This window comes from Limulus polyphemus, unplaced genomic scaffold (assembly GCF_000517525.1).
Source record: "Limulus polyphemus unplaced genomic scaffold, Limulus_polyphemus-2.1.2 Scaffold1849, whole genome shotgun sequence".
Lineage (NCBI taxonomy): Eukaryota > Metazoa > Arthropoda > Merostomata > Xiphosura > Limulidae > Limulus > Limulus polyphemus.
Window position 1 is genome coordinate 116037 of NW_013667459.1, and position 23196 is coordinate 139232.

At 32.2% G+C, this 23196-nt stretch overlaps 1 protein-coding gene across 1 annotated transcript in view; it reads left to right on the top strand.

The window, feature by feature from the left end:
- Positions 1-966: 966 nt before the first annotated feature.
- LOC106465148 (splicing factor 3A subunit 1-like) overlaps positions 967-23196 on the top strand; it is a 39758-nt gene continuing 17528 nt past the window's right edge. Inside the window, exons 1-9 of the mRNA XM_013925347.2 lie at positions 967-1226; positions 4889-4927; positions 5837-5965; positions 8541-8572; positions 9147-9274; positions 13964-14123; positions 15419-15481; positions 17688-17778; positions 20683-20754. Of these exons, the coding sequence (XP_013780801.1) occupies positions 1109-1226; positions 4889-4927; positions 5837-5965; positions 8541-8572; positions 9147-9274; positions 13964-14123; positions 15419-15481; positions 17688-17778; positions 20683-20754 (832 nt within the window). The 5' untranslated portion in view covers positions 967-1108. The remainder of the gene's footprint in view (positions 1227-4888; positions 4928-5836; positions 5966-8540; positions 8573-9146; positions 9275-13963; positions 14124-15418; positions 15482-17687; positions 17779-20682; positions 20755-23196) is intronic.

Sequence of the window (23196 nt, forward strand, 5' to 3'; positions counted from 1 at the left end):
ATTCATTATTTTCACTATAAGAATATAAAAAAACATCGCATTAACAATTTACACAAATTTACGCTCTACCCTACCCATTCAACATCTATATTAATAAGGTAATTTTTTTATGTCCAGAAGATTTTCCTTAAAACGAAAACAATAGGCACATACATTTGGCTTGTTTTCTGCAAGATATGGATGTTATTATTGTCTGGTTAGGGCGCTCGACTCGCACTCTGCGGGTTCGAATCCTCAATACACCAAACATGCTCGTCCTATCAGCCGTGGGGATGTAATAACGTGACGGTCAATCTCACTGTTCCTTGGTAAAAGAGTAGCCCAAGCGTTGGCGGCGGGTGGTGTTGACATCTTCCCATTTAGTCTATCACTGCTAAATTGGGGACGGCTAGCGCAGATAGCCCTCGTGTAGCTTTGCGTGAAATCCAAACCAAACCAAATGTTATTGTCATGAGTGACTTTCTTTGATGTAAGACGTTTTCTTTTATATAATACAACCAGCAGCGAGTATATACTACTAAGGAATAAACGCATGCTAATTATTATCAGTTTAATTTAAGATATTGCATATTCCTAGCTAGAACAGTCTATGAAATTAACTGAATTGTTTACTGTACTCATTTTTAGTTCTGATCATAGTAGTCGGTTTGTTTGTAATTAACCACAAAGCAACACAATGGGCTATCTGTACTCAGCACACCACGGATATCGAAACCCGGTTTTTAGCGTTGTAAGTCAGCAGACATTCCGCTGTGCCACTGTGTGTTTGGGGGGGTCACAGTAGTCAATAGCAGTTCTTTCAAAACTACCACTACGACTGTTACGACGTAACTGAACAATATTTAAAATCATCAAAATAAAGGTAGTAATTTTATAGTCGTTCTCATATATATAAGGAACGCCCTCTATACGTGTATTTTTCTATAGCTGTCCTATGGTGAAGAACGTATCCCTTGCGTTCTCGTATGGGACTAGACCGCTTAGACCAATTAGAAGCCTGTTTAACGTTCTCTTGGCGGCCATATTTCTTGTACCGTGGAGAAAAAAGGAAATCAAACAGAAGTGGATTGTGGCTAAATTATCGTAATAATTTTCTACTGAGTAGAAAATGCCTCCGATAGCAGAAGTACAACGTGAAACTGAGGATGCCGTGGTTCAGGAGCAAAAAGATGTAGCTCCTTCTAAGCCAACCATTGGTATTATCTACCCACCTCCAGAACTAAGAAGTATCCTTTTCTGAAATTAGGCTTAGCAAACACTTCTAACTGTATTAGGCATACTATTATTGTATAATTAATTAATACCCATCCAACTGGTACTGGTACCATTACGTGGTGGTAAAGCTGGTAGACGTTAAACTTAAAACTGAATAATAATGCAGACTGAATAATAATGTTACTAAATGTTAATAAAATAATGAATTTAATTAATGTGATTTAATCATTACTATTAGAATGTTTTATGATTTCGAGTCATTTACTTATTTAGGTAGTACCAGTGGTCTGTTTATCGGTTGTATAACTAAAATGAGAAAAGCTTTGTGGAATATTGAGCACGTGATGAATGTCTTTGTAAACTAAATCTGTTTTTACTACTTTATCAATTAAGATATAGTCTATATGAAATTATTGCAGCATAGAATAAACTTTATTATAAACTGATAGAATCTTTGGCTTATCCCCCTCCTTACTTTCAAATACTTGTTTTTTGTATGAATGGAAACTTAATGTGACACTGATAACAGCAAAACAGCTAAAATTTGTAAGTGGTAAACTATGCTAATGAAACAAAATTTGCTTAAGAGTTTTACCTTTTTATACTGTCAAAATACTGACTATGTTTTATGTCACTGTGGTTAACTGATTATGTCATGATACATACTTGAAACAAGGTTAACCATTTTGTGGCTTTATCCACTTTCATCACATTTTCTAAAAGCACTTGCCAGCATTTTATGCAAACATTTTAGACCCTATGATAATAATAATATTGAAATAAACTAACCTACTCTGTACCAATTATTATAGGCCAGTTATTTCTTGCAGTCTTTATCATCTTTAATGAGGAACTGAACAAGACAAAAATGATGCTAAAATCTGTTGGCTACTGTCTTTCGGAGGTGTTTGTTTACATATTACTACACAGATACTATAAAGTGAAAGTATTCTATGTAGTTTGTGTAAATTTATATACCATTCTGTGATGAAAGCATGATAGTATCAATTAAAAAAATTAAGGCATTTTGTTAAAGTGAATGTTAGACTTCAAGTAATGATATGTATATCAAGGAAGCATTTAGCCTTTAGATGTTTTAAACTTAATCTTTTGTAAAGTGCTGGTTCCAATACTGCTTACAACAACTCATTCTGTAAGTCAGTCAGCCTTGTAAAAGAATATAATTGTCTTAACTGGAGCCTGGTTTTTGCAAATCTTAAATCTGTCTTTTTTTTTTCCCCTGGCTTCTTTACAATGTAGCACATAATTTCCTGTTGGATCACCATCTCATGATACGTAGGCCAAACACAGCATGGGAATTTAGAAAGCAGAATTTGCTGATTATTAGCAGCTGATTAATAAGTAACAGCAGGGTTTGTAATTTATTGTTTAATGTATGTGAAATACAAGTATAATACTACCTAGTCGTAAAAAGTGAAATACCAACTTGTACACAAATAGGTCCTGTGGCCACGATCTTTAATAATCTACAGAAATGATCAGTATTTATATCTGCCAAGTTGTATAATTTACCACCATTTGTTATTCATTATTGAGTGAGGAGCAGTCTACAAAACTGCTTCTGATTGGCCAATATGGGCAGCCAATCATGTATAGCATTTCATGTGGTTGAAATTGTGTTCATGCAACTGTTCATGCTGTTATATTAAAGTTTTTCTTCATTACCCATTCAAGCCGTCTCCAGCCATTATTAGTCTCAAAGTGGGTTCCTCGTCATCAAACTTTAACACATTTGTTTGAGCTTTATCCTTTCCTAAATATGTTATAGTTAGAGATACATTTGAAATTGTATTTAGGTCTTACTATTATATTTTAGTTAATTATGTATTAGTTATATTTTAAAATGCATAATTAAAAGGTTTAAACATTTTTAATATACATCATACTTCATGTCCAATGTTCCTGCTAATTTCTTAAATCCATGTGAGGAATGAATTTTTTCGTGTGCACCAGTATCAAAGCAATGTGTGGATGTGTGCTACCAGGGGTTAACTAGAAATGTGTCTGACCTTTACAGATCTCAAATTTATTACCTCTTGTCCCTTCTACTGCCCCTTAAATTCAAGAATAAAAAATCTGATATGTCAGTCTTGGCAGTTTCCTTTAAAATTGTGAATATTTGGATAAGATTATCCTACCTTTCTCTTTTCAAAAGAGAACAAGTTAAGAAATGACAACCTGTTCATCTCCAAGATCTTCCCAGTAGCCTTTTTCCTAAACCTCCTCAATGTTCTTTGTTTGGTAGGGGGCCACATTTCACACAATACTCCAATTGAGGTCTAACTAATGATTTATATAACAAAACTATGGTCTATTTTGAATTGTAGTTAATATCCACACACACACAACTTAGTTCTTTAAGCTTTACTATATGCAGTAGAACATTTTTTGAGTTCTATAAACAAATACTCCAAGATTTATTTCTTCATCCACATAATTAAGAGGATTCTCATCTAACATAAAAATTTAAGAACAACAATGGATCTATTGGTCCATCTAGGCCATCCCATCCACTAAAGTAAACTTAACAGCTGGCTTTACATGCTTTATTTTTATATATTGGTTATATATGTCTGATTTATATTTAATATAACTCAATCTTTTAACCTTATACTAATCATGATTAAATGTGATTATTCATCTAACCAACTGGTATAAATCTGTAAAATTATAGCATCTTTGTTACAACCAGACAGACCTAAGATTTTAGCAGCATATTTAACTAGCACAGATCCCTGAGGTATACCACATTTAAAATTATTTAGTTTGACTGATCTGTATTAGTAACATTTTGCTCTCATCCATCTAGCCACCCTTAAAGCTCGAATTGGAGTATTTTTTTTTTCCACCAATCTTTTATGTAGAACCCTTCCAAAAACTTTATGAAAGCCCAAATAAACCAAATCCACTTCTTTACCCTAATACAGGTAAGATACAAAAAAACATTAATAGGTTAATAAGACATGATTTCTTTGAAATGAATTCACATTAGCTCTCTTACATTATTTCACCAAGTCATATAGGTTAGAAAGGCAGGATCTTTCTTTTGTGAAGCCATTTTGACTGTCTGGCAAAGCTAGGAATTTCATCAAATGATCCTGCAAAATATTTATCATATTTTTTAAAACTTTCCCTACTGCCAAAGTAAGATTAGCTGGCCTAAAACTTCTATAGACAATTCTTATCTTTCCCCATCTCATTCCCCTTAAAATTTAGAGTAACATTAGCCACTCTACAATTCTCTGGCACGTACCCCTTGTCTAATGACCTAACAGAAATGAAAGCAAAAGGCTTTTACATCTGGCCTTTAACCTCTTTTGCAATTCTTGGATAAATGTAAGACCCTGGAGTGTTGTCTATTTTTTAAACTATAAAGTTTTTTGTTTTTTTTCAACTCCAGATTAGCATCCATATCACATACTCGTAAAACATTTCTTACAAATAAACTTTGTGTATGAGATCCAGTTAACATCCTCCTGATGAAAAAACATCATTTTAAAGCTCAGCTATCTCAGTCATCATGAAAAACTACCATTATTCAAAGTATGAATACTGATAGACTAAAACAATAATTGTCACTTTTGGTATAAAAGATTGATTGTTCATTAAGTTATTGGTAATTTTCAGAATTTTCCTCAGCATTGAAAATCAGATATTGTTGACAAGACTGCCAGTTTTGTTGCTAGAAATGGTAAGCATAGAGGGATTTACAGTTTTAAATATTGTTAATTGTGTTTTGGTTTTTGATTGATATGTACCTAATGATTTCAGTGCGCTAAATACTTCAGTGGAGGAGAATTTTCAAAAGTAATTTTTAAATAACTGCATGTATTGTGTTTCTAAATAATTAGACTTCTTGTCACTATGGGTAATCTGCATTTGTACAAGATTTTCTATAGTTGTCAACTGAAAGCTTTGGCACAATAGTACTAAACTACAGAAAAATGGATTATATCATTAAGAAATTATAGGATTTTGTATTCTAATAGTAGAAGCACTTTTATTTTATTAATCATTTTTAAGCTTTAAAATTAGTTTGTTTGGGAATCTCCTCAGATCAAATTCTCATATTTAGATGTTTGGATGAGTATTTTTAAAGAGGGAGATAATTTGTAAATATGTTAAAGTCATCCTAAGCAAATGTTTCTTTTTATAAGTTTGAGAGTTAAGTAATCATATAGACCAAGTACTATCTGAGAGGGTTAAACATACATGTTTTTGCATTAACCATTTAAATTTAGAAAATATAGGTGATTGGGATTTGATCACATAGTTTTTATTTTTTGTGTATAATATATAAAGTTGTAAGGATAATATTTATATGAGATTACTTACTATTTGTGTCCTTTTAATGAATAGATCTTTAACAGTAAAATTTTTTACTTTAATAGGTTTTTTTTAAAAATTCATGATTAAATAATATTTGTACTTGAAACTTGTTTGGTACATTTTATTGACAAATGCAAAATATGTTTGTGAAAAAAAAGGTTTGTAAAATTATTTTTAAAAATTCTGCCCCCCAAAATAAAATATAATTTTAATGGTTAATAGATTTCTTAAGACTGATATAAACAATTGTTTGTTTTTCTTCCTTTTCCAGGTCCTGAGTTTGAAGCTCGTATTCGTCAGAATGAAATCAACAACCAAAAGTTCAATTTTTTAAATCCGGGAGATCCATACCATGCCTATTACCAACATAAAGTAAAGGAATTTAAAGAGGGGAAAGGAGGTATGTATTGAAATTATGATGATTAATGTTTTTTGACACTGATTTTTTTCACAAAAATATTAAATTGCCTTTTATTAAAAGTTTGTATTTTCATATATTGACATCCTGTTCTGTGTGAATATCAGAATTTATGTTGAATTATTAAACATTTTAAGAAGTGTTGTATTTTTTCTTGATTTTCTAGCATAATCTCATAAACTTAATGATTAATATGTTTTTGAATCTGCTTTTATCCCAAAAATTCAAGGGTTGCTTTCCTCCTATTTGATCATGCTGGAATCATTCTCATTTTTAGAGTCTTTGTTTCAAGGACAAATGAAGGGGGCTATCAGTAAGTTTGTTGGTGCTTTTTCCTCGCACAAAACTGTTGTAGCCACTTTAAAGAACTTCATAAGCTCATTAAGGTTTGAAATGCCAGTGGATGGTTTTTAACCTCCTTTTACATCAAACAGCTGCTAGTTCTAAAGAACACTGAAGGATGTCAAAAGATGAGTTTCATTTGTGTCATTAAATCTTGTTTCAGTTTCTGCATAGGAAGCTTTAACAAGGTTTGGTTTTCTTAGAGTTTATTTGCAGCTGAAGTACTTCTGTGGAAGAAAGATACAATTCTACTCACCTTTCCCATAAGTTTTGAAATGGGACTTTCATAACTCTATGATGCTATATTCAATGTATGAGCAAGACAGTGAATGTGAGAGCAAGCATTAAACTTGGGCAAGGGCTTATTACTATTTAAATTCCATTCTTCAGTGACATAGTTTAATACTTCTACAGTGTTTTCTGCTGTGTGACTTTTTTGCATTAATCTTGTTTGCAAACCATAAGACTTTAATTTCCATGAGGACTTGGAAATTAAGCAACAAGTTATATGGTTCTGTGGCTTCACTAGTCCAAAGAGTCCATAGTTAAAGCAACTCTCTCAGCTGCTGTTATGTCTTTCAGCATGTGTACTTTAACATTGATGCAAAAACTTTGAATCCCTTTCAGTGCAAAGTGATTCCTGCCAGGCCTTTTTGCACTTAGAGTGGATTTCATTTATTACAGCTTTAAAATGTTTACTTTCCACTTGTGAATAAGACCTCAAGTCTTTAGCTATAAATCTGCTAAAATCATTTGTTATTCTTATGTTCCTTATTCGAGTCACCTATGATGTGTGGGAAAACTGTAATTTTTGCTTGAGTGTCCCCACTCTTTGGACTAGAGATAACAGTAGTAGAGCTTGTGTTGGAAGTTAATCTAGATCCCTTTGATGTTCCAGCATTCTGAAACTTAGGATGATTGGCTCTGTGATGGTCCAGTCAGTTGAAGTTGTATATTTGTAGTGTTTGTACCATATACAAGCACTTTAAGGCATGTTTTACAAACTACTTTTTTATTGTCCACTTTCAGAAATCCAAAGTATTTCCACATGTCTTATATTTTGCTGGCAGGTTGACAGTTTTCTTGTTCAGCTATTTCTTTTTCATGCACCTCTGTTATAGGGCAATAATCATATGGAATATTCATTCTTCGAGTTAGAGAATTAGTGTGAATTTTTGAGTTAGCTTCCGATAAGTTTACTGTCTTCGATCTTGATAAAATATTATTAGGCCCTATATCATTTTTCAAAATGGCAATATATGCAGAGATGAAAGATTCAGTCTTAATTTAAATGATGCAATTTTTGTGATTTTTGGTTTTGCTACGTAGACAGAGGTCATGGTTAAAGACCAGCTTTTGCTTATCAGCTTAGAGACCTTTTACCTTGAGGAAAAAAAAAAATTAAGACCTTCAAATGATACAGAAATCATCTTCCTACGTGCGAAAGAAGAGAAGATACAATCTATAGAATCAGGTCAAACCTTAACAAATGTATCTGTGAAACTACAAAACCTAGAGACCTGAAATTTTTGCTCCAAACAAGTCTTATGTAAGATGCTAATCATGCAAAATTTGAAGAAAGTCAGTAACAGTTATATTGGAAGAGTGTGATGACTTGAAGTGCCTCTTATGACAAAGTATCACATTATTTGTAACTATTTACTACTGCATGCTTATGCTCTGTTCTGACGAAATATTTATTTTTGTATCATTTTAATTGTTTAAAAACTGATGAAAACTATTTCTAGAAACTGGATTGCTACAACTTTATAACATAATAAGTTTGAGTACTGCTACTCTAAAGAAAAACAAATTCAGAAAAATATACAGAAGAAAGTATACAATAGGTTGTGTATTACGTATGTATAGAAAGCATACAGTAAGCACTTGTATACAGAGTATACAAAAATTGTGTTATGTATGTGTAAAAAGTATAAAATTAACCCTTTATTATGTATATGTAAAAAATTTACATTAATCCTTGTATTTTGTGTGTTAAAAGATAATAAATGTAAAAGTATTTCAGTATACTCATTCTTATTAAATAAGGGAAGGAAGTAATAATAATAAATAAAATGGTGTTAGTAATCCTTACCCTAAATATCTGATTTGTATAATGAGTTGTTCTTTGCTTTCACTCTTAAGTTCTTAGAAGTATGTATGTATATTTGTTTACGTGTCAAACATGGTTCTTATGATTTTTTTCTTCTTCTAGCACCAGAGCCTGTACCAGCAACTCCATTGAAGGTAGGTTTTAATGGTCCAAACTTTTTTAATAGAGAATGGTTATTAATCTGTCCAGATTATTCTGACTGAAAAGTGAAATCTGTATGTTACAATAAAAATATTAAAAGTTGAGTATCATCATTCATTATGAAGTGTATCAGTTTTTTTGGAGAGTGTTGTTCTGTTGTATCTTGACTGATGGCGTGAAAGGTTTAGTTGTTAAATACTGAAATAAACAAAAAAAGAAAGAAAAGTTTGTTTTTGTATAGTTTGTATCTTTGCTGTAATGGAAACTACCTTTTCTATAATGCTATTGAATTCATACAGCCAAGGTGAAAATAAGATTACTCACTAGTTATTTTACTTCTCTATAGAAAATATCTAGAATTTTATTAGCCTTTAACCATAATGAGTCATAACTATTGTATTGGACACTTATAGTGTTTGAAATGTTTTTCCTCCTAAAATGTTAAAAATGCTGTTGCAATTGTTATTACAATTAATTTCAGTTAATTTTACAACATATTTTTATAGTTATCTTCTACATTAGTAAGTCTGAACATATGAATGATAAATAAACAACTTTTTTTTTTAGCCTACTCCAGCAGCTCCAGCTCCAAAACCTGAAGCTGTCAAAGCCCCTGAGCAAGCTGTTGTTCCAAAGGAACCTCCTCCAGAGTTTGAATTTTGGGCAGATCCACCATCTATTTCAGCATTTGACCTGTAAAGATACTTTCATAATTTTCTTTTGCTATTGAACATGCATATGGTTTATTAATCTATTTACTATAGCATTACAGTACATTAACACTTTCCAAAGAGGTAGCAGTAATTGCAATTCCTACATTTGCATGCATAAAAATTAACAACAAATATCAATGTATCTGAAATATGACACTTCGAAAGTAAAACATGATAACTGTTAAACAAATACCAATCTAGATTTAATTGTTTTGTTAAACAGGATTTATAATGAAACACAAACTGCTCCATGACATGCCTATAACTGTTAACTTGAAAAAACCATGTTTCATACACTATATATATAGTCTACACATACTCTGTAATTCAAAGTTCATCATGTTTTCTTTCTCGTTCATTTATAAGTGATTATTCTGAAAAGAGAAGCTTATAACCAACATTTGGAATACCTTTATATCTTTACATGCTATTATGTTCTTTATCTGTTTCATTCCAACAAACAAACACATTTCCAAACAGCATCAAATGTAACCTTGGGCACTATTCTCCTATTGAAAATTTTTTGTAATATATATAGATGTATGTAACATTTATTACTCATTGTTATGAAACTTACCTCTATTCCTTTTAAAAGTTATATACAGCTGTTTCACGTGCCTACATTAAACTCTGGTCTCAAGTCAGAGTGAAGTCTGTTGTAAGACTTTATTAATTACTAATTATCAGTAGGAGTGTTTGTAAAGCAAAAAATAACTACCAAAGTAGTTACTGCAATGAAAAAAACAACAAGCATACATAAAAAATATAGCTATTACTCAACTGCCTGGGTTTCTTCCTTTGCCCATCTAAGCATTGGTCTGGTTTTTTCTAACTTGTTTCAGTCTTTTATACCTCACTTAATCATCCTTGACAATATTTGTCTTATGACACTCTAGCTATGTCTGTGTGCCCACTATCCTGGTGCTGTATATAAGCACCTCATTCAGATAATGTTATCACTTTTCTCGACAAAGCATTCGCTAATGGGTTTCTCTGTGTTACGATCATTGGGAGATACATTAAGCCTTCTTCATGTTACATAGTTGATTTAGAAATAAAAAAATATTTTTTGGCAAGTTGCATAAATACAGCATAAATTCCAGGAATATTATTTCTGGGACGGAGGTCTCTCCTGTCTCACCTCTCATATCTAGTGTCACTCCCAGTTGAGACTGTCAGTGAGCGTATTGGAAAGAGATGGAGACATATATATAAAGTTTGGTGGTATCCCTGAAGGGGGACTCTGAGGCTGCAATTGAGGGTAATCCTGGACATTCTGGAGAGAATTTACATTATTCACTTTTTCCTGCACCTTTTATTCTGTTGGCTTCTCAGGAGGCCACTTTGGGATAAGCTACCTTAGGCTCTTTTTCTTCAGTTGGTCCATTGAGTGTATGATATTTTGGGTCTTTCCCCCATTGCTTTTGAGCCTGCATCTTACTTGATGGATGAAAGGTATGGGAGCAAATACTTTTCCCTCTATCCACTGACATTTTGGTTCCTGCAGGGAGGTTTACTGCCCAGTTACAAGAGGATACAGCTATGCCTTATCTGGCATGGTTGTTGGAACTATGTGTGATTTATCTTACCACTGTTAGGTGGAAGCATATTTTGACTCTCAGAGAATACATCTGTTCCTCTATGGACTTAACAACTCTAATGTCCAATGTGTTGTTTTCCTAAAACTACACTTTGTTAGAAGACACTCAGGATTGCTAAGTCCATGGATGACGAGCTGGACCCATTGTTAGCATGCATATTGGTTCGATTGTCAGCTTCTACATTCATCCCTGTTGTAGTGGGCGTCTCGACTTTCATCGGCTACTACAGGGGGTCAGAGTTCCGCCCCTATTTGAGGGTCCCGACCCCAACATCAGCCTGTTGGTCCACTGGTACCCAGAAAAGATTCTTTCCATATCTAAGAGTTCCGCTGCTCAGTCAGAATGCCGCCAGTCGTGTTGATGATTATTGTATGCCTTCAGGGTCTGTGGGAGCTTGGCTCTGAAAATTTCTGAATGTGTGATAGATCGTAATTACAGAATAATGGGCATTATAGGTCCTTGACTCAGTATCAGTCATTCAGTTCACATCTTCACCACCATTATTCACTCAACCTGTAGGGTTTCCGTCTCCTGCAGAAATTCTGATTTTATAACTTGGTTCTAGGGCTATCAGAGTTTGGTTGGTCAGGTAGCTATCTTAACCACTTCTGCTAGGTCATACAGAGGGGTGAGTATTTTCATTGCTACATTTGTCTTTTCTTCACCTTTCAAGAGTCCCTTATCTCGTTTTTACAGGATCCCACTCTGTGGCGAGTGTTACTCAGGCAGGTATGCTTTTATCAAACCAATTCTACATTAGCAAACACTAATTCAGTATACATTATCTAGTTTGCAACAGGCTCTGTAGAAATGAGGTGTTCCATAAGACCACCTAGAGGCTGACCGGGTGGTATTGCTGGACCACCATTCATGGACTATCATGAGTAAAGCAAGGGGATTTTGCCTGTCCATGCTGATCATTGGATTGAATATATTAGGGTCAGTTTGCTTTTGAAAACTTAGGGAACTTGGTTCACCTATTGCACCATTTCTTGAGCACTGTCCCTCAGGCCTCCCAAATTTACATTCTCTTTCCCCCCTCCCGATTTTACTAGTGGAGCTAGAGAGTCCTTATCACACACTGTTTCCAGTCACTGAGGTGATGGACAGAGGCTTTTCCTTCAGTGTTAGAGTGAATTTGCCCCAATATTGGAAAAGAGGGAGAAGTTGGGGCCCTCCTACCCAGTTCTCTGGTTGTTTTTTTTCCCAGATGTCAGTAAGAGAGGCACTAGCCTACTAAAGAGCCTACTTGTAATACTGGTTCAGATTTGATGCTCGGCTTTCTGGCTGGGTTGAGTGTGGCCTTTCTTTTTGATCAGTATTCGTTCAGTACATTGTTCATGGAGGAGGGTCTGTTGTCTTCTCATAATTCTGAATGCAGATTGGTCCCATTCTGGTTCCTTGGTTGATCACAGTTGGCTCCACATCCTCCCAATAATTCTGGGGGCAAGTGGAATTTATCTTGCCCACACAGTTGAGAAGTGAGGATGAGTGTTCATGATTCCAGACCGGATGAGTTCTGTTTCCTCTGGTTGAGTAAGGCATACAAGTGCCTGGAGTGTTACCTTTTGGATTTCTTCAGGTTAAGGAGAAGGTTTGTCCACTTTAGTGTTGCTTCCCTTCTCATCATGATTTTGGTGGTCTGGAAAGCATCACTCTATAGCTACAGGCTAGGACCCACTCATAAGTGTATATATATTGAGGTCCAATTGCCCTAGCCAGCAATGTGGGATATTAGGACCACGGCCCTATAATTCTAACCCAAAGCAGTTGAGCCTCAGGTGTCTGGTTGGTGTCTAGCCAATAGTTATGATAAATCTTGTAAAGTTCCACCAACGGTATATGAATTAAGTTCCAGGTGAAGAGCATACCTCTTCTGGATGTAGTGCGATTCCCCCACTAGGATGCCAATCTTTCTGTTGGCACACCCATGATCTATGCAGATGCTTTTTGTATGAATAATGCCCTCATCAGCCCTTCCGCCTTATAGGTGTGGGATTCTAGCTGTAGTGTGAGAAGAGGTATATTTTGGAATTTAACATTTTCTTAAATCAAAAATGTATTTCTAATAATACTTACTCCCTACTAAATAAGCAAAAAATGCATACAAAGATCACAGCTTTGTGACTATGTTTAAACATTTTATCTCCATAAATAAAAATTGCAATTATAAGCAAAGAAAAAAATCACAGTTAAAGGTAGCAGTTTGGATTTATTATTATATGCCAGGCTGCTAAGGGTTAACAGAGTCAATTTACAAAGCAAAATGTGAGGGATTTCTCTTGCTTAAGTTGTATAATCTGAAGAAACAAAAATATACTTCTGTTGGCAAGATCTTTGTGCACATTAAAGAATATGGTCTCATTTTAACACACCGTAACAGTTTACTGTTCTTTCCAGTTAACCAAAAATCAAGTAATACTAATTTTGAGATTGAATGGATTTGAAGAAGCAAACTTATAAGTTAAAGTTCTTTATTATTGATATTTTCATTGATAATTAATTCAACAAACATAATTCAGATGCTCAGAATGTAATAATGTAAAATTCCTATATTACAATCACAGTCATAAATAGTGACTGATTTGTAACGTTACTTCATTGTACAAAGTTTCATTTTGGAAACAGATAATTTCCTCTTAGCTATTCATGGATTAAAAACTAAAAAACTGTACTGTTAACATTGCTTTTGCAAACTAATTGTGATTATTGTATGAGTAATTTGAACAAGACAGGTATTCTCCTGCAGTAGAATAGATTAAAAGGAATTTATCAATAATGTTTAGAATTTTATTTTATTTTTGAGTGACATTTAATATATATACAAATTATAGATCAAAATCCATTAACTTTTTATTTTGGAATATTTTGAAAACAGGATGAGATGCCTTAAAGCTCTTTTGTGGATGTCAGTGGTCCAATTTATTCATGGTTTGATATATCATTGAGTTCCTTATTATTTAAACACTAATATGTCTATATGTTATTCATGGTCAGAAAAATAATTCAGATACCATACACATAGACATTCAGAGTTTACTCACCACAATTATATTTTTTTGTCTTTTAGAGATGTTGTCAAATTAACAGCACAGTTTGTGGCAAGAAATGGACGACAGTTTTTGACTAACTTGATGAACAGAGAACAACGAAATTACCAGTTTGATTTCTTGCGTCCTCAACATAGCCTGTTTAATTATTTCACAAAGCTACTAGAACAATACACAAAGGTAAAATAAAAGTATTATCAACCAAATTTTATTTAATGAAGATTGAAACTTAGATTATTTTTTGTAATAGAATTTTATATTTCATCAGTTTAAAATGAGGCATAAAAGTATGTGTGTAATATATTGGAAGGAAAAATGTATACTAATTTTGTTTCATTTGAGGAATGGGAAATGTCATAAATAAATATATATACGTTTTTGTTTTTTTTTCATTTACACGTACTGGCTTCTATGAAACTAATATCACTCCCTCATAACATATGGGGTACTGGCTTCTATGATACTAATATCACTCCCTCATAACACATGGGGTATGAGTGTATATTTCTCATGCTGAGACTAAAACCTTTCAAGAGAAATGATTTTGCTTTGATACTTTTTACATTAATGTACTTAGACTTTAAATAGCTCACCAATGATTGTTTTCTGTTAATATTTGACAAAAACAGAGATCATTGTGATAGAAATAAGATTTTCAATTATTTGATACTGAAGTTTTTAGAAAATGAAAATAACCTAAATTTAATGAACTCCTTTATCAAATACAAACCTGGGAAGAAATCTGTATTTTTCAATCACTACATTTATTGCTTCATGTTTTATATTCATACACTGCAATTCACTTCAAAGTATGTGAAAAATAAAAGTTCTTTTTCTAGTTGAAAATTAGAATAAATTTCTTTTTGAGATTAAACAATCTACAAAAGTACATAAAATTGTAAGTAGTACTGTTAAGCTTATCTTGTTTTTCAAACTGATCAATGATAATTTCATACTTCCACTACCTTCTTTTAAATAAATTTTATATGTTTATCCTTTTCTAAGGATAAACACCATTTCTTAAGTAATTCTTAACACATTGATATGTATTTTATGTTGTTAGTTCTTAAGAAATTGTTTGCATTTTTTTTTTCAGTTTTATAAAAATGTAGAAAATTATTTATATTTTTCAAACAAAATTATCAGTAATAGCTCTTGCACCAATTATGTATTTGATTTGGTAAAACGGTTTACCTTCTTTTGAGGGAGTATCTTTATTACTGCTAAGTCTGATTATTTTGTTCAAAGAAAGGTTTAATTCAAACTTTTAATTGCATCATATTGAAACTGTATATTCATGATTTATCAATGTTTTTTGTCACCTAGATCTTGTTTATGGTGGTGTATATGCTCAGTATTTAGTGCTTATTGATTTGGTTTTAGATTTTCAAGAACTTAACTGTACATTATATTTATATTTTATCACAATACGGATTGGTGAGAGAAAATAAGTCACTATAATAATGTTTTTGCAGATTTTAATCCCACACAAAACTTTGATGTCAAAGTTAAAGAATGAAGCTGAATCACCAAAATCTGTAAGTGCATGGTTCAGATAAAGGAATTAAACTTTCTTTTTCTTATCAACTAAGAGTGATAAAAGTTTAAAATGAGAGCCTTTTGTTAATTAATAGTTTATAATACATACAATTTTAATTTTTGTCACCAGACGTCACAAGCTTAAAATACAATAAATATTGGGAACTGGTTATTAGTATTTACTGTCTCATTGCTTGTCAGAGAAGATGGTTTATTTTGGTACTTAATGATAAATTGTAACTACCAAATATAAAATGATGTTTTTAAGTATGGAGTATCTTTCTTTTAAGAATTATGAAGCTACAATGAGAAAAATATTAATTATTTCACAGTTACATTGACAAAAAAAAGATCCACAACAACAAATAGAAGAATCATTAGTATTAAAAGCTGCATTATTATTATTATTATAAGAAATAATTACCTTAATTAATTTGTAACTTGAGCTTGTCACTAACATAGCCTAGTACAACTTTTTGAATGTTTTTTTTTTCTTTGAGCAAATTATGTAAGGATTTGACTTTGTAGTGATAGTAACAAACAGATAGCAATTAAGTGCAAGTCATAATAAACTTAAATCATTAGTTAATTTGTGAAATTATGGTATTTTAAAAATGAAATGTCTCTAACAACTCATAGCCTGGTATTTTATGGTTCCACAATACTGTGAGTACTTTTAATCTTGAAAGAGTAACAGTGTTCATGAAATGGCCTGATTTTATTCTTTTACTTCCATTCATTTTTTTTTAAATTACACAAAATAAAAGTGTTTAACATAGGTGAATTTGAATTTTATGTGAAATTTCCTTTTTAACCTTGTGCTTGTAAAGTATTATTTATATTTAGTAATATAACCCATGTTCATAGTTTTCCAGAGCATTAAATATTCACATTGACATGCAATGTTGACTGATCAGACTATTTTCCACTTAATGCGGTACAGCTTTAGTATATTGAAAAAGCTCAAGTCAAGGAATTTCCTGGAAAATACCAGGTGTCCATTCTTTTCAGCTCATTGCTGATTGGCTAGCTATCAAATTGTCACAAACTATATAGCTCACTTATTTGACTGACTTTTTTTGGAAGCCACAGAAATAACCACATCATGGTCAGCAATGGAAAATAAACTTGAAGTGGGTATAATTTATTTGGTAACTAAAAATCTGGTTGACACAAGAAGAAAATCAGAAGATAAGTTTGAACTAATTGAAAATATTCCTAATCTACAGCAATTATGCTATTCTTTTGTATTTATCTTTGATGCTACTTACCACATTGTAAGTAACCTGCACTGAAATTCTTTTGAATGGTTTAATATTAGGCTTAGTTTTCTGTGTTGACCTAAGTTATATGTGTGTGTATATGTGAGTCTTTTTGTTGTTTGTATACATTTTACTTTCATGATTAATGCTTGAATTTGTTTTTATTTTGTACAATTCAGCAATTGAAGTCCATTGGATTTATAATTCTTCTACCACTGTTTCGCAAATTTGTGGTTAATTTAATTTATAAAATTCAGCTGTTGAAGTTATTTTGTATTTTCTGTATTAATATGCACTGGTTCTTTTGACTGACCCTATATGGGAGAAAGAATATTGACTTATGTTCCAAATTTACTACATATATATCTACACAAAATGTAACTAGCATTTATTAACATGCATAAAGCCAATATACACAAAAAAATCAGATGAGTTATGAAGGTATTTGGACTCTAAACATATCTGCAAATTGACAATGTCAGTCTGACTCAGACTCTGACAAGATTAAATGAAGGTGACATTTGTATGAAAAATAAAAATACTTTTGTTCATCATACAGTGTGAATATTGCATTTGGATGATCTCTAGAATCTCCAAAATGCATATCTACAGTTTTTTTCCAGTATCCCTTTATACTGTATCTGATATTTACTCTCTGTACCAATAACTGTTGCTAATTCAACAGTGTAGGGTAAAATGAACAGTTGATAACCCTGATATCAAATACATATTACAGTATTGAATAGCACTGTAAAAAGTCGTGGCTTCAGCACTTTGATCCCACCTGTGCACATAGGGGTAAAGGCTACAGGTACTTTTGGTTATTGTTATATAATTTTATATGTAGTATTACAGTGTTGGTTAATAAAAGTATACATAAAATATTTTATATCACTTCTTAATCATAGCTCTTCCTTTTCTTATCTCTTATTATTTTTTCCAGATCTTGGAGCAAGTAAAATATAGGGTAGAGTGGACTAAGCACCAAGAAGAGCAGAAACGAAGAGAGGAAGAGGAAGCAGAAAGAGAACGGGGTAAAATAATAACTTTATTTCAGAAAAGCTGAGATACCCATGCTTTGTCCAAGTTATGAACTTAAAAGAATGTGGGGGTGGATGATATGATAAATAACACAAAAATCTTAACTTTAAAACGGTTTATTTATAACATAACGTATTTTTATAATATTCATTATTATATCACCAAAAGTTTTGTGTAAACTTCAACAACTTGCTATGTATATACTTAAAACATGGTACACATTGTGCGATGGTCAGGGTGGCTTTGTGGGAAGAGCCAAAGTAGAGTAGGTAGAGGTGCCTTCCATCAACAGCTTTCAACACCCAACTCTTAATGGCCTTAATTCATGGTCATTGGCTGCAGAAGTGTCTTATGGGATGAAGTTTTAAGGTCACGAATCAAAGTAGAAAGTGGGTATAACTCAAGAAATGGCTCTTCATATCACCATTATGGTGGCTGTTGTAGTATAAACTTCATCTGAGTTTATGTATTATTGCAATAGTAACAGTCATTCTTTTTTCATTGCATTCCTCCATAGAGAGTGCTAGCGTACTCTCTGAGATATATAAGATGTCTGTGTGTATGTTGTGTTATAGAAAATGTAATAAAGTTTTTGGTGTATGTGATGCTATCTATGAATGTAGTTAACATTAAATTGCATCAAAGAAGGTAAATGCTCAATAACATCAATAATGGGGTTGTGGACAACACAATAACATGCCCTTTTTCCTAACTATCATCCCACAAAGTTTGGTTGAGATTGGCCCAGCAAACTAGGAGTAGTTAGGTAATAGACAAACAGACACACATTTTTTTTTGTACTGTATACATAGATATATATATATATATATAGAAAGAGAGAGAGAGCTATATAATAAGCTATGTTTTATTTTTAAGAACAAAGTTTTCATAAACATAGCTTACATGCTTAGATAGAAATATGTGAGCTCTTACATTTTTCAACTACCATAATATATTAGTATAATATATGCTATTAGTGTATGGCTTGCTGATTACATTATTTTTTAGGTGACCTTCAGTTTTAATTTTTTATCATTAAAAAAAGCATAAGCAAAAGAACTTGTATAGAATTGCAGAGGATTTATAGATAAAATAATAATATTGTTGCAGTGGGTTATCAGTACTGGTTTTTCATGTTACGTCCATAATGTGAGTGTGCTTCGTGGCTGTTTGTTGAAATTATTGTGTTTCATGATTTTAAGTTGCATAACTCTGTCAACATGGGCTCAGTCAATTTGACCAACCACATGACCTCTTTGTACTCGATTAAAGTCTTTATAGATTTAATACTTCTAACTTTCAATATAGTATGTATATCTTCACAAAATATAACAGTCCTTTCAATTGATATCATAAGTCTTTCACATACAAAAAATCATATTTTTTAGGGAAATATTTTTAATAAAATAAAATAAAGATTTGTCCATTAATATATTGAGTATTGGTTTTGAATAGTCCATGTGAAAAGTAATTTTCTTGTTAAAATTAAAAATACTTTTCCTCGTATCAAAAATCTCAAATTTCTTTGTGTAATCCCTAAAACCTAAATGCATTTCAAACTTTTTTTTTCAGTCAATCTATTTATAATTAAATTTTATGGTTTTATTGCTCTTTGAACAGTGTCTAACTACCATCCATGCCATTATAAGTTGTAAATCACTTGGAGAATATGCAGGTCACATTACAATATTGAATTACATCACCCGCAAGTTACTACGAGCAGCTCACATGCATGATTTGTGAACCATTTTGATTATATTATTATTATTACATATTTTTACCTAAGCTAGTCTTAAATAATTTAACAAGATCTGTATTTTTAGATTTTAGTTACTTTTATAATAATAACTAAAGAATAAATATTAAAAACAAGAAATAAAGTACTTGTCCATGACAGTTAAGCCTACTTTTTTTATACTAATGGTAGTAACACACCAAATACTTTTTATTTAATAAAATTTTGCACCAAAAAACGTATACTAATAACATGCAAAACGTGGACAATATCCTTTTACTCTCAAATTTTTTCTGGCTTTCTAACTATGCAACAAGAGCTGTTACAAATTCATCAAAGCTAGTCGTTAACTTTCCCACGGGAACAATGTTGGTACTCTGAGTGAAATTGACATCTAACTGTTCAGAACATTATATAATGCGTCATTTGATTGATGAAAACCTTGACTTTTTATTGGTTATGGGTAATATATAATGAAATGTAAGAGAGAACTGTCAACAAATTATGAAAGAGAGGATTTGACAGGTGGGTGTGGCAGGAGGGGTCTGATTTTCTATTCGATGGCTCTTGTAACCAAACAAAATTCAAGACTAAAAATTATGGTTTGTTTGAACAATAGCGATATTATATAGAGTAATTTACGTTTAATTTCATACTTTTTCGAGTGGTGTTGGATAAAATAGGAATGATGACATGCTAAGAGAAAATGTGTCACACTAGTGGAAATTCAAGGTTCTTTTTAATATTGCCTTGCAGAATTAAGAACTGATACTTCTATACTATTATAATATGCATTCTTAGCTAAGATTTTATGCTATTCTAATCGTATAATGTAAATAAAAAATAATTTTGAATGTAAGACACTAAAACCTAGTGTCATGCACGGTAAAGGATACCTGTGGCGATAGGGTTAAAGCAGAAATTCATAACAAATTTCAATGGTCTAAATATCTTCATAAAGGAAAATGTAAACATTGGTAATATTAATGGATCTGTATGTAGTATAACCAGGTAACTTCAGAAATAATTAAGTGTTCTAGTTTACTTATTTGAACAGGAAAATTAATAGAAAAGCTGACTTACTTCATTATTAGAGGAAAATATTTGTTAACACAAAGTTTTTAAATGCAGGTTAATTCTTAGATTTTATTTCTTTCTCTAGTTCAGTATGCTCAAATAGACTGGCATGATTTTGTAGTAGTAGAGACGGTGGATTATCAACCCAATGAGCAGGGTAAGTTTTTTGTTCTTTTTTTTTGTTGCTTTTGACATGTAAGTCTTTTTCTTTTAATGAGAAATTGGTTATTGTCATGTGAAAAATGTAAAAATTAGATTAAAATTGGCAAATTTTCTATGACACTATTTTTGTCAAGAGATCAGTATTTGCAGATTTTGCAAACAAAAAACATTCTTTTGAAAACTTTTGCCATTTATTTTCAAACATAATCTGTATAGTTCTTACTTGGCAAATTGCTAATGTTAAGGTGATCACATTGGTATATTGTTTATTCTTATAAACAGTAATCTGTCAAGCTGTTAAACAGAAAATGAATTCAAAGGATTCCATTGTTTTTAGATAAGCCATAGTATTTTTCTTATCTTCAACGGCCAGTTGTCATTAACCATTTCAAAATTATCCTCTCCATACACAATAACCTCACACATGTGAAATAAGGGTAGATGACATAAACAGAACCTTTCCCAACCTTCAATATTCTCAACTTGGTGTATAATGCACACACTGAGTAGTGGAAGATATGAAAAAGCTGCTCATGCTGGATGCCCTTTTGATAGATTTAGATGAGGATTTAATCCAAGTAGTTATTCCTTTAACTTGATCTATACAATTTTGTATTGGTGGAACTGAACATGAATTTATAATAGCAACATTAAGTGAGTGACCCATGCAGTGAGTGTATAAAGCCTTGCTTTCCATATCTCAAATTGGTTTTTCGATACCAGATCTTTTGCCAGTCATGGTGGATGCTTATCATATCCTTGCCCACTCAATTTATTTAGAGATAATCCAAAACCAGTCAATACCATTGTAATTGCACATATAATATCTGGTGCTCTGACCCTCTGTAGCTTAAGAAAGCCAATAAATTCTTCCCTTATTACACAGTTGCTATCTACAAAGCTGAGACATTGATTATGTTCACATTGTGAGAAGACACTTCATCAGCAAGAACAGAGTAGAATGCAGCCTTTTTTTATTTCAACAATAATTTTTATTGAAATGACATTGTATCCTATGGCATTGATGATGTCGTTTTGTGAGCGGGAAGATAAATATGTATCATTTTTTGCCTTAGGGTGATACAAATGAGCTCTCCAATATTTCATCATTTTCAGCAAGGCCAGAAAATTGCCAGGATTTTTGGAAGAATTTACATCTTTGTATTGCCACAAGATGTCAAGCCTTGTTTTCTTAAAAACAAAATGGTACAAACAATTTGATGAAGAATATGTTTATTCTGAGTTATATGTGATTGAAGGGCATTGTTGGTAATAATATCAATTATACTGGATGATGGATGTTAAATGGAAGCCTTTAAACCATCAGCAGCCTGCATAGAATCATGATGATAAACAAACTTAGAATGGTTGCTTAAAGTATCACTAATTCTTATCCAGTTGTTAAATGATTTGTTGACAAGTACTACTTTATCATGTTGACTATGCACTGGGAGAAGGGTAGCATATAGACCACAAAAAATGCCATCCAATTTTGAGATGTATAATAACCATGGATAATTTTCAGTTATACCCATGAGAAAAAGTGGTAAGAAAATCTTTTGAGGAATATTTTTCAGCATTTGATACATTACTAATACCTTGGCATTTTTCATCAAGGGATTTTGTTGGTGTCAATAAGATGACAACGTCACTGCAAGGCTCAGTGACTACAGAAATACCATAACAAATCTCTGAGGAATTCATGATTGCTGTAGTGCAATGCGATGATGATGGTCCAAGAAGAATGGAGTTGTCAGTGCTTGAAGTAGTTTGAGGCTCAACTAAACCAGTTTGCATGTCATCAGTGTCATCACCACAAGAATATAACTCAATAGTGTCAACCTCATAACTGTCATATTCATTGCCGGAACCGGAGAAAGACTGAGATGGTGACTGGGTTGTGTCATTAGAAGTGTCTGAAAATAAATATATAGCAATTTTAAGAAGGCAACCAGTATATAGCTTTAACATAACATTATAGTTTATGATTCACATAATGTATAGTAAAGATTGTTGTTGTACTCATCTATATATAGACAAATTATGATATCAAAATAAGATATTCAGGGATTAAACACAAACTTTGTAATTTAAAACACCAAAAATATGCATAGCACAACACAAAATAGCTATTTTAATTGCTTGTCAAACACTATATTAGCTACTAAAACACAAAGCTACATGGTACTGTACCTTGGTCATCATATGCCAATCCTTTTCTTTTGCTGGCAAAATCATTCGTATATCACTGCAATCAGTTTCATGTAGGCATTTCATTCTGTTCAGTAGAATGTATTGAAGGTCTAGCTTATATGTCGTATACTGTGTAGTCTTGCAAGCCAGTCTCTTACTTGAATAGTGGGTAATTACGGAAATAAAAACCTACGAAAATTCTTAAATCTCAAACCCCAAATCACTTTATAGTTCTATTTCTGTG